This window comes from Cebidichthys violaceus, unplaced genomic scaffold (genome assembly GCF_023349555.1).
Source record: "Cebidichthys violaceus isolate CVI_PGR_0920_01 unplaced genomic scaffold, fCebVio1.0.p SCAF_198, whole genome shotgun sequence".
Classification (NCBI taxonomy): Eukaryota; Metazoa; Chordata; class Actinopteri; order Perciformes; family Stichaeidae; genus Cebidichthys; species Cebidichthys violaceus.
Window position 1 is genome coordinate 47,357 of NW_027176370.1, and position 18,777 is coordinate 66,133.

General features: G+C 42.2%; 3 protein-coding genes across 3 annotated transcripts; all 3 read right to left on the minus strand.

Annotated features, from left to right (window-relative positions):
- Positions 1-1,685: 1,685 nt before the first annotated feature.
- On the minus strand, positions 1,686-5,670 carry LOC137875061 (uncharacterized). Its single transcript, XM_068714015.1, has 4 exons — positions 4,911-5,670; positions 4,092-4,391; positions 3,774-3,864; positions 1,686-2,801 (listed from the first exon to the last, which is right to left on the minus strand). The coding sequence occupies exons 1-4, from the start codon at positions 5,296-5,298 to the stop codon at positions 2,285-2,287; spliced, it is 1,296 nt and encodes a 431-aa protein (XP_068570116.1). The 5' UTR covers positions 5,299-5,670; the 3' UTR covers positions 1,686-2,284.
- A 742-nt stretch (positions 5,671-6,412) lies between these two features.
- Positions 6,413-11,935, minus strand: LOC137875062 (uncharacterized). Its single transcript, XM_068714016.1, has 7 exons — positions 11,335-11,935; positions 10,550-10,852; positions 9,737-9,916; positions 8,376-9,440; positions 8,122-8,290; positions 7,100-7,232; positions 6,413-6,885 (listed from the first exon to the last, which is right to left on the minus strand). The coding sequence occupies exons 1-6, from the start codon at positions 11,675-11,677 to the stop codon at positions 7,103-7,105; spliced, it is 2,190 nt and encodes a 729-aa protein (XP_068570117.1). The 5' UTR covers positions 11,678-11,935; the 3' UTR covers positions 6,413-6,885; positions 7,100-7,102.
- Positions 11,936-13,726: 1,791 nt separating this feature from the next.
- On the minus strand, positions 13,727-18,149 carry LOC137875066 (interleukin-21 receptor-like). Its single transcript, XM_068714021.1, has 9 exons — positions 18,137-18,149; positions 17,804-17,897; positions 17,044-17,164; positions 16,760-16,920; positions 16,314-16,465; positions 16,052-16,214; positions 15,561-15,669; positions 15,354-15,438; positions 13,727-14,567 (listed from the first exon to the last, which is right to left on the minus strand). The coding sequence occupies exons 2-9, from the start codon at positions 17,871-17,873 to the stop codon at positions 14,037-14,039; spliced, it is 1,392 nt and encodes a 463-aa protein (XP_068570122.1). The 5' UTR covers positions 17,874-17,897; positions 18,137-18,149; the 3' UTR covers positions 13,727-14,036.
- Positions 18,150-18,777: the final 628 nt, after the last annotated feature.

The following is an 18,777-nucleotide window of genomic DNA, read 5'->3' on the forward strand; positions in this document are numbered from 1 at the left end:
AAAACAGTCATAGTATAGCCTTTTGAAAACAGTCATAGTATAGCCTGTCGAAAACAGTCATAGTATAGCCTGTCGAAAACAGTCATAGTATAGCCTTTTGAAAAGAGTGAAAAACGGTCAGAGTAGAGCATGTCGAAAAAAGTAAAAAAAACAGTCATAGTATATTATGTAGAAAACAGTCATAGTATATTATGTAGAAAACAGTCATAGTATAGCCTGTCGAAAACGGTCATAGTATAGCATGTCGAAAAAAGTGAAAAAAGGTCATAGTATAGCATGTCGAAAAAATAGTCATAGTATATTATGTAGAAAACAGTCATAGTATAGCCTTTTGAAAAAAGTGAAAAACGGTCAGAGTAGAGCATGTCAAAGAAATTGAAAAACAGTCATAGTATAGCATGTCGAAAAAAGTGAAAAACGGTCATAGTATAGCCTTTTGAAAAAAGTGAAAAACGGTCATAGTAAAGCATGTTGAAAAAAGTCAAAAAACAGTCATAGTATAGCCTTTTGAAAACAGTCATAGTATAGCCTGTCGAAAACAGTCATAGTATAGCCTGTCGAAAACAGTCATAGTATAGCCTTTTGAAAAGAGTGAAAAACGGTCAGAGTAGAGCATGTCAAAGAAATTGAAAAACAGTCATAGTATAGCATGTCAAAAAAAGTCAAAAAACAGTCATAGTATATTATGTAGAAAACAGTCATGGTATAGCCTGTCGAAAACAGTCATAGTATAGCCTTTTGAAAAGAGTGAAAAACGGTCAGAGTAGAGCATGTCGAAAAAAGTAAAAAAAACAGTCATAGTATATTATGTAGAAAACAGTCATAGTATATTATGTAGAAAACAGTCATAGTATAGCCTGTCGAAAACGGTCATAGTATAGCATGTCGAAAAAAGTGAAAAAAGGTCATAGTATAGCATGTCGAAAAAATAGTCATAGTATATTATGTAGAAAACAGTCATAGTATAGCCTTTTGAAAAAAGTGAAAAACGGTCAGAGTAGAGCATGTCAAAGAAATTGAAAAACAGTCATAGTATAGCATGTCGAAAAAATTGAAAAAATAGTCATAGTATATTATGTAGAAAACAGTCATCGTATAACATGTCTAAAAGTGAAAAAACGGTCATAGTATAACATGTCTAAAAGTGAACAAACAGTCATCATATAACATGTCTTCCTCTAGGACACAATGACATGAGACTGGCAGCACTGGAACAGGGATCGAACCAACGACCCTCTGATTGAAAGGCGGCTCTGCTCTCCACTTAACCACAGACACCTGTTGAGAACCACTGGCATAGAATGTCTAAAGAAAGTAATAGTATAGCATGTCGAAAAAAGTCAAAAAACGGTCATAGTATAGCATGTCAAAAACAGTCATAGTATAGCATGTCGAAAAAAGTCAAAAAACGGTCATAGTATAGCATGTCGAAAACAGTCATAGTACAGCAATAAATATGTCTAAAATGTGATAAATAAATGTCGAGAATGTCCTTAAAAAGTCATAGTATGTCAGAAAACATCATAGTATAGTATTTAGAAAAAAAAGTCATAGTATAGTATGTCGAAAACAGTCATATAGCATGTCAAAAAAAAGACTAAATAGTCAAACATTTTTAGTGTTGTATATCATCAAAAGTCTTTTGATTAGAATAAAAATAAAATACCACATTTGTATATGAATTATCTTTTATTATCCAACATGTTCCAAAAAAAAGAACCAAAGTACATTTTAAGTCTCACCAGTAGAAGTTGAACAACAATTCTTCATCTTATCATTTACACAGATATGTTGAACTCATAATTTGACCGTCATAGATGCCTTGGTTGTAGTTACAGATGTTGGACTCCAGCGGTGCTGTATTGATACAGTGGCTGTTACATAAGAACGACTGTACAATAGCTTTATTGCCTTAGAATACATTTGCAGTTAGCGTTTTCTACCGGCATGCAATGCAGTATACTAAAGAAGGTTGAAATGAAGAAAAAGAACACAACGATGTGAAATTACAACCAAAAAGTGATACAAATGCAGTGTTTTTCTCAGGGTTAGTTGTGTATTTCAACAATGAAGAAACACAAATTACTTATTTAAAAAAATAATTTCAATATGCAGACCATATCAGAAGACCTGAAACAAATCTCAACTTCATCACTTCAAATTAACCAAAAAAATTGAACAAACATCCACATAGTCCTGTGTTTTACATAATATAACATAATTAAATATACCATTGAATATGTGGAATATATATATAAAAGCTCATCCACAGCATTACTGTCCATCAGCTGCACATTATTCCTCCACTGTTGGTGTGGGATCCTGCTCTGTTAGGTTCCAGTGTGTCTCCAGACGGCTCGATGTTCTGGAGCAGGTGTGCGTAGTGTATGGGCTCCGTTTGGTGGCGAGCGTTCTTTCGAGCATAGTACTTCTTGGACGCGGCTCTCCACGCCTCCCTCTGCAGTGACTGGGAAGCTTCAGGTAACTCGGATATCAGCGTCCTCCTCCTCTTGTCCACATAAGAGATGGGTTGTGTATACCTGGAGTCTGTAATGTGGGGGAAGGGGCCGGAGCGTGACTGGAAGGGGCCTGAGCGTGGGGGGAAGGGGGCTGAGCGTGGGGGGAAGGGGCCTGAGCGTGGGGGGAAGGGGCCGGGGAAGGGGCCTGAGCGAGAGGGGTTTGCCTGTTGGCGGGCTACTTTTCGGGCATAGTAGCGCCTGGAAGCTGCTCTCCAGGCCGCCCTCTTCAGCCTCAGAGCCTCCTCCGTCAGCTCAGACATGGCCACGCCCTTCTTCTTGTTCCTGATGAGGTCAAGAGAAGATAAAGCAGACAAGTAGGTATGCAGTTCACCAAAGCAATTAGTAATTCTGTTTTGGTTTTTATGGGCTATGGGGAACCTCTGATAACAACACACACTTCATTCTCTGCCCAGGTTGACATTACTCCATTGTATCTTTGCATAGCAAATACTTGTGTTCTGCTATATCAATGCTCTGAATTTCAAAACGGAAGGATTTGTTTTTTTGTAATGTTTATGTACTGTAATGGTCATTTTTTTTACGTAGTATATATATTTCTACTCAGTATATTGTATTCATGCATAAGTCATTTTGCTCTGGACTTTGTTGAACTTCACCGTGTCTCTGTTGTGCAGAAGAAGGATTCTCCCTCTCTGTTCACATAGATAACTAACTGTGTTGTATGAGAATGTTCCATGCCGAGGCCTTTGGGCCGCTTGTTTTGGTTGCTGGCTGTTTGTTTTCACTTGTTGCTCCATCAGTCTGAGACCAAAAGTCTGAGACCGAGACGTCTGTAACGTCGGTCATCGGCCCCCACCTTTGCTCATTCTGTATAAAGAAAGCTTGTTCACTTTGTTCTTGGTTCTTCCTCACTGAGACTGAACGCATTCTGTTGTGATGACTGAACCTTCTCTGCGCAGAGAATAAATACTTAAAAGACAACCTGGTTTTTGGTATTATGCATTTCAGCATGAAAAGACTCACGCAAAGCGGGTATAGGATTTTTTTTCCCCCACCACAGTACTGAGGTGGGTCACAAAGATACTGGTATTAAAAAAAGACACAGCTTTTGTATTTAATACACCGTTATAGTTGGTGAACTACATATATTGTCTACATTTGGTTAATTATCCAAATAACACATAAAAGCAGGGATTTGGGGGGGAATTTTCTCTGAAAGAGGTAGACACCCTAATAAGGTAACTGTAGGTATCGTGATTTATTTGGCTCTTTTGTATCTCTGAAATAACTCGCCTCAGGTGTTCTTCATGAGGGTCGTAGTAACCGCCTGGATCTGCATGAGGTCTCTCCTCTGAAGATCTTCTCTCTATGTTCTCTAGGTTATCTAAAGGGATCAGAAGGAGTGAACACTGTCTTAGTCACACAACCCCACTGCCATACTAATTCATTTGAACAGCCACTGCATTTAGCCAGGTCTTTTCTCTTTCCGGCTGTTATACAAGGCTGGGTATTGAAAATACCGTAGCCAAAAAAAAAGAGAGTCTGCATCCAAAACAATACACTTTTTTTGTTGTGTAATAGGGAGAACAAAAAAAAGGTACGGTGCATTACCGTTTACACCAGGGCTCTCTTTGTCCTGGCATAGACTCCCTGTGCTCTCCTGATGCTCCGCGAATCTCTCTTCACTCATTTCCCACTTGATTAAAACCGTGTCGATATCGCACGGCTCTTCTTTGACGACGAGGCCGCTGGGAGACGTCGGCAGATTCCTGACTGCCTCCGATACACCCGAGGAATCGGAGGAGCGGGAGACGCAGGACTGGTCCAGACCCATTTGGCTCGGGGATGACGGAAAAGCCGACTCGTGGCTTTGGGAGGAGACATGTGAGGGGGGTCTTGCAAAAAGGCCCACTGTGGAGAGAAGAGACACAAAAAAAAAAATATGTCAGGGGTGGAAGTAACAGATTACATTCATACCTCTTACTAATAATCAACAAAGTTGTTGTTGTGTATTAGTACATTTTGAGTGTTTATAAACACACACACTTAGATAAATAGATAAATGTTTGACCTAATGTCTGCCAATCAATACAAATTACTGCTTCCTGTTTACACCAGTGCGTGCATGCCCAGTGTACATGAATAGGTATGTGTTACGTGCGCTTTCAGGCGTGGAATTGCAAATTTACCACCACAGAAACACTTGATTGATGTTGAAAATATGATTTTTTTTTTTCTCACACATACAGCTGCAGTGTCTGTGGGATCCCAACCAGTGAGGAAGCAAAGCAAGGGATGAAGTGTAATTTAAGTTACTTGAAAGAATGATTGATGTACTCCTCCCACCCTTTGCCATTATTGTCTATCCGGTGAAAGCTGCAGTAAAGAGGTATTCTTGCTCTAATATCCTGTGTACTCATATTTACGTACAGGAGATGCTCATTTCACACTCCTGCTGCCCTGCTGTCATCTCAGCGTCGATGCAGCTTGGTTCAAACCCGCTCGGCTCTGTCGTCTGTGGGTCACCGGAGGTCTGTGATCCAACGAGGCTGTGCTCTTTTCCCAACAGCTCGCAGGCGCATCCCTGTCGGCGTAGCACCTTTAACTCATGCTGTATCTCTGTAAGACTGCCCTCCAGCCGCTGTATCTCTTTGTCCCTGTCGGCCACCGTCCGCTGGTACTCATGAGTCCTGGCACTGTTGACACCGTACAGCACGTTTATTATCGAGTCTATCGCCAACCGGATGGCATTTTCCACCACGAGGGCTTCCTCGTCGCGCAGGTGTGGGTGCAAAGTTTGGCTTTTCACCAAATTCATCGTCCCAATCGAACCAGGTTTGATGTTGGAAAGCTACGTGGAGAGCGTCAGCCTAAGCTAGCTACGACAATGCTAGGCTATCAGACGCTGCGGCTCACTGAAACACCAGCCGCGAACGCACTGTTTTTATAAAAAACAAACAATAAAGTCACATTTAACACACGAATCCAATGCTGTTCCGTGATGTCAACCAGGTGCAAACAACACGGAGAAAGGCAAACTTGTCTTGAGCTAATGTTGAAACTACTAGACGAGAAACACAGATTTGCTTCCTGTATCCGTCCAACTTCTTCGGCGACAGCGCTTGTCCGTGGATTTTGGTCAGGCGGCCACAGCGCCACCTGGTGGCTCGCATGACCGCTTACACCGACATTAAAGGTCCTATTAGTGATTGCGTAGCCATAAAAAAAAAAAAAAAAATTGTGACAATGTGTCTATATCAGTGGTCTTCAACAGGGGGTCCGCGGAGGTACTGCAGGGGTTCCGCGAAATTTTTGGTTGATTAAATTAAATTATTTTTTTTCCGCATTGTATGCAAGATAACAGGTATGTTTATGCATGGCAGTGGCACTAATAGGCCATCGCTCATTTTCGTTTTCCACATTTATGTTTAAAATAAAAACGTAAATTTGAATAGCTTGTGTGCATGATCATACAAGGTGTGTTTATGAATGGCAGTGGCACGGCCACCCTACTCACTGTACCTTTAAAATAAAAACATGAAGATATATGAACAAGTGTATTATTTGAATAGCTTAGTTTTGAATGCACAATAACAAGGTGTGTTTATACATGGCACCAGGTCCAGTTTAATATAAAACACAATTGTATACAGTATACTGTGTATAGGAGGGTCAGTTTGGGGGTCCTTGGCCTGAAACACGTTGAAGACCCCTGGTCTATACGTTGCTGCAATGCAATTATTATTATTATCATCATTACTATTAAATAACAAAATCAAGTTTATTTTTCTCTTTGTACAATAAAATAACAATAATTAACATAACGTGGTAACAGTGCAGAAGGCAGTGGAGCTAGCATAACAAAACTAACGCCATACACAAATAATGACGTAAAGGAACAGATGGAAAGTAGCAGTGAGTTAAACCAAGTAAGAGCTACGAGTGGGGAAAACATAATGACTTATAACATATAGTACACTTAGTATAGTATCACTTTCAGTACATTTAGTGATGAAGAGTACTATATGTTATATGATGTTGACACAGGGAAGTGCTGGAAGCTTTTGTGGTCCATGTGCTTCTTTAATAACTTCACTGCCTACAAGTTCAACAACAGAGAAATCGCCAGGACTCCATATTTAGAACACATTTCAATCTTTATTACAAACAAAAATGGGTCAGTATCAAAAGTGCAGTGTTAACATTTTTTAAACGGATAATAAATCTCTTGTTTACTGCGTATACATCATGTAGAATTCTTAAACAAATCAGAACGTGGAGGTCTAACAAGACATACAGCATCAACTTACTTTTGGCGTTTGTGAGACCTGAAACTATCGAAACCTTCAGAAGCTTTGGGGGACAGGATGGCAGTCCCCTTCTGTCTGGATCTCTTGCAGAGGAACTGAGAGAGAGAGAGAGAGAGAGAGAGAGAGAGAGAGAGAGAGAGAGAGAGAGAGAGAGAGAGAGAGAGAGAGAGAAATATATATATATATATATTATGGGATAAGGAGTACAGACAGTTTAGTGGAACATCTGGCATCAGGCTTAGTTTCAAAATGACTAGAATTAGTCGGCTAAGAGCTTTATTCAGTGCAAAGTGAGCAGAAGCAACTCACCCATTAAACACTCCACTCGAACTCAGAAATGCGGGTCGTGAGGGTCAGGACCTTCGGGTTCACCACATTGCTCCTCTTGTTTTCCTGACGCTCTACTTTGGAGCCCTTGTCGGGATTGATCTTGAAGATGCACCTTAGTTTAACAGAAACACAAACACTGTTAGATATCAACGAAAACAACAATCTTATGAACCTCAAATTAAAAGATAGAGGGGTGGCGGAGGAGACGGGTGGTGGTGGTGGTGGTGGTGGGGGGGGGGGGGGGGGGGGGGGCATGTACAGTACTCTTCTGACGTACTGTGTGTACTTTTAAAACAGACGACACACATTTTATATTGCGATACTTACTGGATATGACATGAATATGTACGTCTATATCAACGCCTATATGAGAAAGTGAAGGTGACCGTGGCTAAGTGGAGAGCAGGGCCGCCTTCCAATCAGAGGGTCGGCGGTTCGATCCCCGGTTCCAGCTAGTCTCATGTCAATGTGTCCTTGAGCAAGACACTTAACTCCAAAATTGCTCCTGTAGCTGCGTCTACTATAGATAAGTATTGTAAATTGTATATTGTAAGTCGCTTTGGATAAAAGTGTCTGCTAAATGACTGTAACGAGAAAGATAATAATCAACAATTTATGTTGATTGTACATGTTTTCTTAAATGATTAAAAAATACTTTGATGAACAACCATTTGTCTAAATGAATAATAAGATTTCAGATTTCCCTTTATAATCAGTACAATAATACAATCATAGTTTCAATATGAACAGCAATTTACACAGGAGTTGTTATCATGAATAAAGGCGTAACGTACATTCCAGTGGTCTTTCTAATGTTTCACACTACGATATAATCCCCTCTTTTCCCATTCATATTGTGTGAGTTTGATGCATTAAGTCCAAAGTTAAACAGCATAGCGTTTCAGCTTCAAGTGAAGAACATTACGAAAGCAAGCCTGAGACAATCACCAGAAGACAGACCAGAAACATCCTCGATCAGAAGCGACCTCACGCACATTCACCTTTGAAGGAACTCCATGGTGGCCCCGAGTTCCGCTGGGTACTGCAGGTTGAAGACGTAGTAACAGACGAACATGCCGACCAGAGCGTCGGTGAAGCTCGCCAAGTCTTCCATGATCACCTGCTGGTCCACTGCCACCATGAAAGCTGCTGCGGACACTGGACTCGCTCCTGTTAAATAAGAAAAAGAAGATCGATCGGTTCAAATGCATCTATATGCATGCAGGGCACGCGCGTCCCGGTGCCTCTCGCTTACCACGCGCAACAATGCACGGTGTGGGCGGCAGGCGTTCTGTCCGAACCTCGCCTGCGACGCGGGTTTTGTCCGTCATGTGGAACATCCTCGCAAAGTCCTCTTTGAAGTGTGACAGTAGCATTAGCACCGCTCCGCAGGGTCCGCCGCCGGCAGCAGCAGCAGCAGCTGGGGTTCCTGCCCTCTGTCTTGCAGCACCGCTCGACTGAAAATAGTCAAGAACTCTGGCAAGTTTCGTGGCCATGGCCTCCTCAAATCCCTCGTCGATGTCGACGCCAGTTAAGATCTTGAAGTGTGCCTTCATGCCGACCAGCGAGAACAGGTAGGGCCACTCCTCCTTCAGGACGTGCGTGTCCTTACCGGACCGTATGTCATTTCTCTGAGATACGAAAGTGTCCGACATTAACCGGTCTATTCTTTTGGCATCGCTCTCATTGTGCAGGAACATTTTTTGCATGCCTCTTTTCTTCTTCACCTGCGCTTCCACGTTCACAGGCCCAGATTCCCAGTGAATGCAGCCGTAGGAGTTCCTCCGCCGCTTCCTGTCTTTCGCAACAGCGCTGCCGTCCCCTGGGTCGCTTTTCTGCTTACCCAGCTTCCTCTTCCGGTTGCAGTTATCAACTCTGCACTGAAGTTGTTTTGTGACAGAATCGTGTCCACTTCCGACGACCTCATCTTCCATTAAGTCCTTGAAAGACGTTGGATACGCGAGGACCATCTTCCGTGCGATCTCTTCAAGGTGCCGCTTTAACGGGTTTTTGCAAACGGAAAGGATTTCGGCAGCAACGACGCGAATCGTTTCCCTCCTTTCCTTGGCCGTCGGCCGCTCCCGATTGTCTAATTTCTTCCTCAGAATAGTTGGCAGCATGTTCCAAGGGACTTGAAAACGGTAGTGCCAGTCATGGCCCAGTTGTCTCCCAAGTGAGCTTCGAGAAGAAGAAGAAGAAGAAGAAGGTCTGCTTCGTCTTGTTGTGGCGACCCCGGGTGTTTCCACAGGAGTTTGGGGCGACCTGGGGAAATCCTCCTCCATGCCGGAGTGGCTTCCATCGCTCTGAGCTGAAAAGACACCTAAAAACCACAGAGACACATTTACTGAAAAAAGGAACAATGGCCTCCTTTAGCAGGGATACATTACTGCATGTGTACACAAACTACTTTGTAGAAATTCTTGATGAAATGCATTGATGTGACTTTTATTCAAATCACAGGCCTGTATGAAGCTGGTGACTAGCGGACACATTCTGGGTCAATCGATTCAGAAGAGAATTGATTGACCCAGAATGTGTTTTAATTTCTACGACATAACAGCCCAACGATGTCCCTGATGGCAACATACTCATAGTATGTTTTGGGCCTTGACTTACCTTTAACGTGCGTTCGAATGGGTTTGAGAACGCCCGCGAGGTCATCCGTCTGGGTCGGCTTCACGCGGTCAACCGCTTCCACCCCGACGCCGTGGAAGCCAGCCGCCGTCGGTTGCAGTGTAGCTGGCGTGGTTCTCGATAGCGCTTCTTTGATAAGACTGGCTATGTCATCCTCCATGGCTGAAGAAAAAAAAAAAAAAAAAAAAAAAAAGGGGGGGGGGGGGGAATAAATGACAAGTGAACTGATGAAAGGGGTGTTATGATAGCTGCAAAAAAAAAAGTGATGTATGAAACTACGCAAAGCATAATAACTCTTGCAGCTGCTCCAACTTTACGGAGCCCAGACGTTTGCATGCAAGTCCTCCGATTCAGAGTTGCATCTTCACTTGTAACAATTTCGATCACATCAGAAGAAAATGACCGATGAGAGACTCGCAGACTGCAGAGTTTAAAGGCTTCAGAAACAAGGAGAGCCTTGGTAGCCGCATGCCAGGTTGCAGGCCCACTGAGAGCTCACCCGTTATTTTCTGAGGTTATTCTTCGATGAAATAAATGAGTGGTTCACGACCACAACAGCTCATACCTGTAGCTGTGTGGGAGGGAGGCTGTACCACCTGTTATGTCTCAACCTTTTGTGCACATTCATTTCAGAATCAACTGTCGCACGGGACAAAGATCAGAAGGCTGATCAGCGTTCATCACGGTTATTTTTTTTCTTCTGTGTTTTGCAGGTTTTTGCTTTGCAGACACAACCAGAGAGGTCGAAGTCATTCCACCGCTGGTTGTTTAGAGGACGGCAGCGTCTGAGTTTACCTCCTTTTGCACCTTTTTCCTTGCGCGGATATTCCGCTCCACGTTGACCCTCCTGCTGATCCAGCAAACCCTCCTCACACGCCTCCCATTTAAAGTCCGTCTCCAAGTCACAAGATTCCTCTTTAACCAGGGCGGCGATGCAGCAGAAGGGCTGGTCTCCACCTGCTCCTCCACCCTCCCATGAAGGTTTCTCCGCCTCGTTATGTTGGTGGGGAAATGCCTCCACTGTGTCATGGCACTTTGGGGAAATTTGCATGGCTGCTGCTGCTGCTGCTGCTGCTGCTGCTGCTGCTGCACCTACACCTGATGAAGAGATAAATGAACAGAAAGATGAGTGGGTGGACTTCCTGAGCCACATGTAGCTCTTCAGGGACGATGTTGTGACGCCCGCAGCGGTGGAAGAAGTACTCAGATCTTTAACTTCAGTAAAAGTAGCAATACCACAAGGTAGAAATACTAAGTAGACGTTAAGTTAGTTCACAAGAATACGCAGTCATTCAACAGAATCGCACTTTTCAGAACCCTATTAGAACTAATGGTGCATTAATGGAGCTAATTGTAGGCACTTTATATACTGCAGGGTATCTTAATTCATAATAATATAATAGTTATGATAATTAGTGGAGGAAAAAGTGCAATATTTCCTTCTGAAATGCAGTGGGGTAGAAGTATGCACGTGTAAGTGGCATTGAAAAAAAAGTGCAAACGTGTCCAAATTGTACATTAGGTGAGTAAATGAGTTTACTCTCTGCGCATATTGACTCACGCAGACTGATGTTACTCACTCGTTTCGTTATTAGAGCTGTTGACACGCTCGCCATGCTTCATCTCCCTCGCACTGGTCGTGACCGGACCGGAGAGTTCATCCTCAGTGTGCCTCCAGTCCAACTCCAGACTCAACAACCTCACCTCACTTTCACTTTCCTCCAATTTCTCCTCCAGTCGCCCGATCTCTCTGTCCCTGTCGGCCACCATACTCTGGTACTCGCGCACTCTGCGGCTGCACGCGCCGCAGATCACGTCCATCGCAGTGTTTATAGCCGCCCTGATGGCGCTTTCTACGGCCAGAGCCTCGTCCCCGTTGTGCAAACTCGGGGGCCAGTCACACCGGGCATTCCCTTCACTCATGGTCGCTCACTCATGCAGCCGTCACGGTGGACGTGACAGCACTGCTCTCGCGGTTTTGCTCACTTTGACCGCGAGCGAGACCAAAACTGCGACGCGCAATTATTCTGGAGGAATTAGAAACAAGTTTGGTTTCGAGATGTTTTTAGACGTCAGTATTAGTTTCTTACTGCCAGTTGAGGACAAATAAAACACACAGGGGATTAAAACTTCTCTCAAGATATCGCGGTCGTGGGTTGTGTTTATGCTCCGTCCGTCTCTTCTTCTTCTTCTTGTTCTTTATTGCGGTTTATTGGCATTTGTCAAACAATGAATTGGCGCATTACCGCCACCAACTGGTATGAAGTGTGGATCAGGATGTCTAGTACTTACATGATTTAAATAATATAATACTTATTGAGTTATTTTGCAGAATGTCTATTTTATCAAACTCTACTTGTATCCTGCTGAGGTTTCAAATGAGCTGACTTCTTTCTGACAGTGTAGGATAACATGTTCTACTGTTTCCTCTTGCCCAGTAGTCGTGTTTGCATTTAATATATGTTTTTTCTGCTTTTAGTTGTGCGTTGTGTTTGGCCCAATGTGTCCAAATGTAAGTCTTTGATATCACTGCGTCATCTCTGCGGTTCCTTCCTCTACATCTCATTTCTCTCACTTTTCTCTGAACTCGGTAAAAGCCCTTTCTGCCCTCCTTCCGTTGCTTCCGCCACCTTTCCTTCCACCCATGCTTCTACATCCTGCCACCTTTCCTTCCACCCATGCTGCTACCTTGTGGTTGAACCGGGTGCCGGGTCTTCTTTCTCTGCTGTGTTTTTATGAGGTTAGCAGGCTAAAAAAGCCGCACTACCGCCACATACTGGATTGTTGCAGAACTGCAGGTTTTGGTGCATTTGATTTTTCTAAGAAGCGAATTTAATAATAACGATACTTAGCAGAGCCATCATATCAAACATAAAATACTAATTTCACATGAGAGAAAAGCACCTTGAATAAAGAAACCGTAGCAAATAATACAATTGATTGAAATAGGGAACTTATCTCAAGTGTTGTGTTTTTTCTAAGAAGCAGAGGGGGTAATAAGCAGAGCCATCACATCAGGCATAACAACTAAAATATTTATCATAATAATAATAATAATACAATAAATAAAATAAACAATACTATAGACAAAATAAAAAGTCAAAACTACAATTAATCAAAAAAGAAAATGACCTCAAAAACCTTTTACTAGCAGTGGCGGAAGAAGTAATCAGATACTTTACTTAAGTAAAAGTAGTAATATCACAATGTAATAAAAGTTAATCACAGGTAAAAGTACTCTCCTGTGACTGACATGTTATCACATATCTCAGTCATTTTACTGTTACTCGAGTTTTAACTTCTTTATCCACTGTTACGTAGTCTAGTTTTTCCCAAATTGGGGGTCAGGCCTCATCCAGAGGGTCACAAGATAAATCTTGTTTATGTGAAATCATATTTGAAGAGAGTAAACCCTTATTAAAGTCATTCACACCTGAAGGGACTCCAACAGACATTTATTTTGATAAGGGGGTCACAAGCCAAACCGGTTGTGAACCAGTGGTTTAATCCTCAATAACCTATTGTACTCTCAACGGGTTTTTTTTTAATGCAACTACACGCAACTAAGTAACTACCCATTGCTAGTGGAGTAAAATGTAGCCTACAATATTTCCCTCTGAATTCTAGTAGGGTAGAAGTATAAAGTATATAAATGTACAGTTAACTTCAGTTGACTTACCTTCCATCTATAAGAACGACGCCGTCAGCAGCCTTCAAAGTGACCATACAGTTGAATCAAGAGCTTTCTAAAACAGTTTTGACAAAACCTGAACATAATAGCCAAAGACTTATTGCCGGACTGTGTGTATAACTGAGTGTATTTCAGTTTGATTATTTTAAAACAGCCCAGTCTAACACACTGAGCCTTACTTATAGACATTATTTATACACACTATTAAAGATGTATTCCTCTCAGAGCAGTTCATTTACTTTGAGACAAATCTTTATTGATTTATTGATGAAATACTGCATATGGTAAGCATTTGACTTATCAGTTTAGGAGCAACCGGCCTCATTCAGGCAATGTGTAGTTTATCTTCATTTAAAGGTAGAAACACGGGCAAATAGAAAATGGTCAGTTATGCATAAAAAAAAAAATCAAAAAATCATAGAAAGGTGATGGGAAAATCACACACATCCACACATTGTAATTCAAGTGTAACATAGGCAAGTTAGCCAATTCTGAAGCCGGGTTCATGTTCGCTTCATGGAAGGACACATAGTTAGGTACATTGGAATGGTTCATTGCAGGGAAATCAAGCCAAAAAAACAGGACCATTTCTTATTCCTCTTGCGGGGAATCAGATGGAACAATTAGGCTGCTTCCTTTGGACACCAAAACAGGAACAAATCCTCCTGCTGTTTTGTTGAGAATGCAGTAGTCATTACAGAAACACGGTGGCGGAGAGTCATCAACAGGACTGTTTGGTAAACTGCACTCTGGGCTTTCGGTCGGAGCCAAAAAGCTGCAGCCAGAATCTACACTGCTGATGTTGAAGAAATCTTCAGGCAGCGTGGAGACAACTTCTACCTCTTCAATGCCAACACCCCAGATAGAGCAAGGGAGCCGAGTGTAAGAGGTTTGCCCCGGAGGAACCATAGCTAAAGGCGGGGAGGCCTCATGTATCGCGGGTAAGCCTATATAGGAGGTCTGGCATTGAGCTAAGCCCGGTTGTACTGTCGGGTCGAAGAGGACCTGGTTCTCCTCTGGGTCCTTTGTAACGGGTCTTGGCACAACAATCACGGCATCGGTCGTCAGGATCTCCTCAGTTTTGTATGTTAGCACACATTTGCCTTGAGATGAAAGCCATTCCTGCAAATTCAGAAGCATTGAAATACATTACATTCACTGTAGCACATGTTACACACAAGATACGATCATATGCTAAAACTAATAACTACCGACTGTTATTCACCTTTGATAAATTGGATAATTTCAGCTGGTATTTTTAGCCATATATGGTTCTGCTGGTCTGGTCAACCGGCTTTTGTCCCGGCTAAAATCTAAGCAACTATCGGATGGATTGCCGTGATATTTGGTTCCCGTATTCATGGTGCACAGAGGATGAGTCCTAATCATCCCGGCGGACTTTTCATCCAGGTCAAATTTGAATTTTGTTCAAAACTTTTGCCCCACAACGCTGTGTTTGGCTAACCGCTAACAGCGAAAGGCACTTCTAGTACACACACCTCTCTACCTCCCCACAAATCAGCCGCTGCTCGGTGACTTTAAATGAGTTTTTAGCAACATTGTATGAAATGTATTATACAACGACTTCGAGACGATTGCTGGCATACATCTCTCGCTTGTTTTTTCAGAGTTAGACTGAAGTGTGTTTGAGGATGCTTTGCGGCGATGCTGGGTGGAGTCATTTAATCAAACTTTACAGCAGTGGTCGTTGCAGACGCCACACTCTACTGAGTGCAACCTTTCTACTTACTTATGTGTTGTGCTTTCTTTTGCACTTTGCATGAAATAAATAACACAAAAAGACAGAGAGAGAGAGAGAGAGAGAGAGAGAGAGAGAGAGAGAGAGAGAGAGAGAGAGAGAGAGAGAGAGAGAGAGAGAGAGAGCGCAAGAGGACGTTGCCACCTCACCTGGAGATTGCCTCCATGTTGTTGAAATAGAGGTTGGAAGAAAGGGGCTGGCGTTGGTGTGTGGGACAGAGTCTTTATCTTCATCCTGTAACACAAATCAAATAACATTTTACTCGTCATACTTTTGCTTATTCAGGGCAGATTATGTTGATTATGATACTCTTAAATGTACCCTTTGGCCAACATTTTATAAGACAGATGAATTACCTCACAGCAGGACGGTAGAGTAAAATCAGCATGACTCCAACAGCCACACACACTGGGCCCAGAGATATGATCAAAGTGACTAACGTTTTATCTTCTTCTTCTTCTCCTTCTGAGAAAGTGTTGTGGAATAAGACAGAATTTGTGAGTCACACTGCAGAGATGACAGTAAATATATTAGGTGGCTGATGAATTATCAGTATTATTCTACGAAGGTGGTGATTCATAAATAAATAAAAAAGGGTGGGTGGTGGTGGGGGGGGGGGGGGGGGGGGGGGTTTGAGATCTTTGAGCCTCTGACTCAAATCATTCATACAATATGCAACACTTGTTCTTTATGACACCGAGACACAAAGGCACAACAATAACTCACACTGGGAAACAGCAGACCGTACATATTGTATGTATATCCTAACATCTACATGCTGTCAGTGTGCATCATTGTCAGTCAGTGCCATGAAGCCTGGTACTAAAGAAGGAACAGTGGCATTTACCGTCTCCTGCTTTATTTTCCCAGCATGTCGATGGACCCCATTTACTCCAAATTCCATTATAATCCTGATGATCCGGTTTAGATCTCACTTTGATGCAATATGGAGTATGTGGCTTAAGTCGTGAGCGTGGAATCCATTCAGACTCCCTGAGTGATTTGAGAGTCTGAGGAAAAGTTGAAACGATCAAAGAAACGATTATTGTCAGATCTTATTACGGCAACACGTGTTGATTGAAAGTATGGATATTTATAGTGGAGCTTACGTCGGTCTCAGTGCTTTGAGGTGTTTGAAGTAAGAGTTCGTAGCAAAGGACACTTTTGAGGTACATATGGTCTTCATACCCACTTTTCCAAGTGACGTTGACGGTCTCTGGTGTTTCATGAATCTCAGGTTGATGCGGTGGTGTCAGCTGAACTGATCACAAACATCAAAGCATATTTATCAAAGCATATCCACATATATGAAAATCCTTTCCAATACAAACATTTATTCAAAAGCATAACCTAATGTTTGCTATTCAGTAGCTCTCCTGATTAATAAATGTGCTTGACTTTGGAAATATCCTAGTTTCTTCAGACGTGTGATTTTATAGGTACAGACTGACGCACAGACGTCTGCATACATGCATGCAAACCAAGGACAGACATCAACACACACGTCAGCCACTCAGACTTTATCAGTTAGTGATAACAATGAATGCATGCTTACTGTTGTGTCGTGGCATATAATCAGTTGTTACATTATGACAGGCAGATTCGTGACAAAGCTCTATGTCATATAAATCAACGCCTAAATCCCCTTCGTCCGTGACTTTGCAGACACCGGTGTAACTGTGATTCATCACCGCGAGCGGACAGGAAAAGACCTCCCTAACATAAAAACACAACAACAGAAAATGACCATTTGTTTGTGCGGCACAGACACAAACATTCATTTCTAAAAGAAGAATTGAACATTTCAATGTATTCATATAACCCAAGAAATGGAATTACCCCTCAAATTCAATGAATTTCAGGCTGTAGGTGGTGTTGGACTGTCCTACGGGATTACCAGTGATGTTCAAGACGCAAGTAACCGTGTCCCAGTAGGCACTCACACAGGAAAATCCATCGACTACAGTATGGAAGTGGGAGGAAAGGATTATTGTCATGTACACAATTTATGATATTTACAAAACAACGGCAATACAACATATTTCAATTTACTCAAAGACAGAATGATCCAGAGGTGGAAGAAGTATTTAGATCTTTAACTAAAGAAATAATAATAAAAAATAAGTTATATAATTAGCTATTACATCATTAGATATATACAGATATCTAAGTATCATTTTACTGCTGTAGCTGGTTGAGGCTAGTGGAGTAAAAAGTACAACATGTATCTTATTGTAATATAGATATTATGTTAAATAACATTGAAGTACTCAAGCAAAGTACCTCCAAATTGTACTTAAGTTCGGTATTGAGTAAATGTACTTTGTTACTTTCCACCGCTGGTGTAATCAATCTTTTACTCAAACGTTAATCACAGACAGATGAGACAACGTGAATTTCTACTTGACATTTCCCACAGTTTGACATTTCCCTTGAACCTCCTACTGTGGGCACGGTTATTCATACAGAGGAAATCATTTGACCACGTGAATACTGGCAACGAGATGAGATGTGTCTGAAGGTGCCTTATTATAGAATCTCCCACAGACGAAGTTCAGAGCGAAACGTCCGCCTGTGTGTCCAGACGAGTGAGCTGTACCTCGGATGCAGCTGGTCACTGCCAGGATGCTGGAGCAGCAACACGCCAACAGCAGCTGAACACCCTTCATGACTCCATGGGTGTGAGCATCACACTGTGGACATGGGTCAAACATTTCGGTTATATCTACCGCTTCTGTACCGCTGGACATGTAGCATTCCACTCTAAGCCAACATGAATTTATCTTTCTATAATACACACGTATGATATGCATACAAGACAGTCAGAAATAAAAAACTATATACCTCAAGCTTACATTATTTGAAAAAATATAAGAACATCATTAGTTGCCATGTGTGCTATTGTGTGTAATGAATGAGAAAGTGCGATTACCTCGGGGGCTCTCCTGGTGCTGTTGGTGCCTCAGACAGTGAATGAGAGATGGAACTGAGGTCTAACTTATCACTGGTTACATCACAGGAAGTCACATCTTATTCGTCACAGAATCTTTTTTTTCTTTATACCTTTTTGATTTGTTTTTTTGGCACCAGCTCTTTTTTCTCACTGTGCCAGCCAAACAATTTAGTGACTGAAGATCATTATTTTCTATTTGATGCAGTGTAGAGTGAAGCGTTGCCTTTGTGATTAACAGGATTTAAATGCGTGTCCTTTCTTTGTTACTATTGTTACTTATTGCTTGCTGTACTGTACTGTTTTTAAATCATGTTTATGTTGTAATTGAAGGATTTTAAGAATCGACTTTGTCCAAAACATGCATTGTTGAGATCAAGGCCAAAAGAGCCAGGCTTCCTCTTCTTTACTGGAGGGATGAACACCATTCTTCCAGAAGGTATTTCCTCATTTGAGGTTTTGATGATGGTGGTGAAGAGCGCTGTCTAACACATTTCCTCAAATCGACCCAGCTGAACACCTACAACACCAGCTGTGGGTGTTCAGCTGGGTCGAGACCTGCTGACTGAAAAGCATAACACATGATTCACTCATCATCAAACCACTCAGTGACCCCTCACGGA

Coding starts and splice junctions, on each gene's coding strand:
- LOC137875061 (XM_068714015.1), bottom strand. CDS start 5,298: ATGAATTTGGTGAAAAGCCAAACTTTGCACCCACACCTGCGCGACGAG. Junction 3,865..4,091: donor AGAGAGCCCTGGTGTAAACG/GTAATGCACCGT, acceptor TGATCCCTTTAG/ATAACCTAGAGAACATAGAG. Junction 2,802..3,773: donor CCTCATGAAGAACACCTGAG/GCGAGTTATTTC, acceptor TGACCTCATCAG/GAACAAGAAGAAGGGCGTGG.
- LOC137875062 (XM_068714016.1), bottom strand. CDS start 11,677: ATGAGTGAAGGGAATGCCCGGTGTGACTGGCCCCCGAGTTTGCACAAC. Junction 8,291..8,375: donor ACCGTGCATTGTTGCGCGTG/GTAAGCGAGAGG, acceptor CTTATTTAACAG/GAGCGAGTCCAGTGTCCGCA. Junction 7,233..8,121: donor ACCATGGAGTTCCTTCAAAG/GTGAATGTGCGT, acceptor TGTTAAACTAAG/GTGCATCTTCAAGATCAATC.
- LOC137875066 (XM_068714021.1), bottom strand. CDS start 17,873: ATGAAGGGTGTTCAGCTGCTGTTGGCGTGTTGCTGCTCCAGCATCCTG. Junction 17,165..17,803: donor AGTGACCAGCTGCATCCGAG/GTACAGCTCACT, acceptor TCCATACTGTAG/TCGATGGATTTTCCTGTGTG. Junction 15,439..15,560: donor CTCTACCGTCCTGCTGTGAG/GTAATTCATCTG, acceptor TTTGTGTTACAG/GATGAAGATAAAGACTCTGT.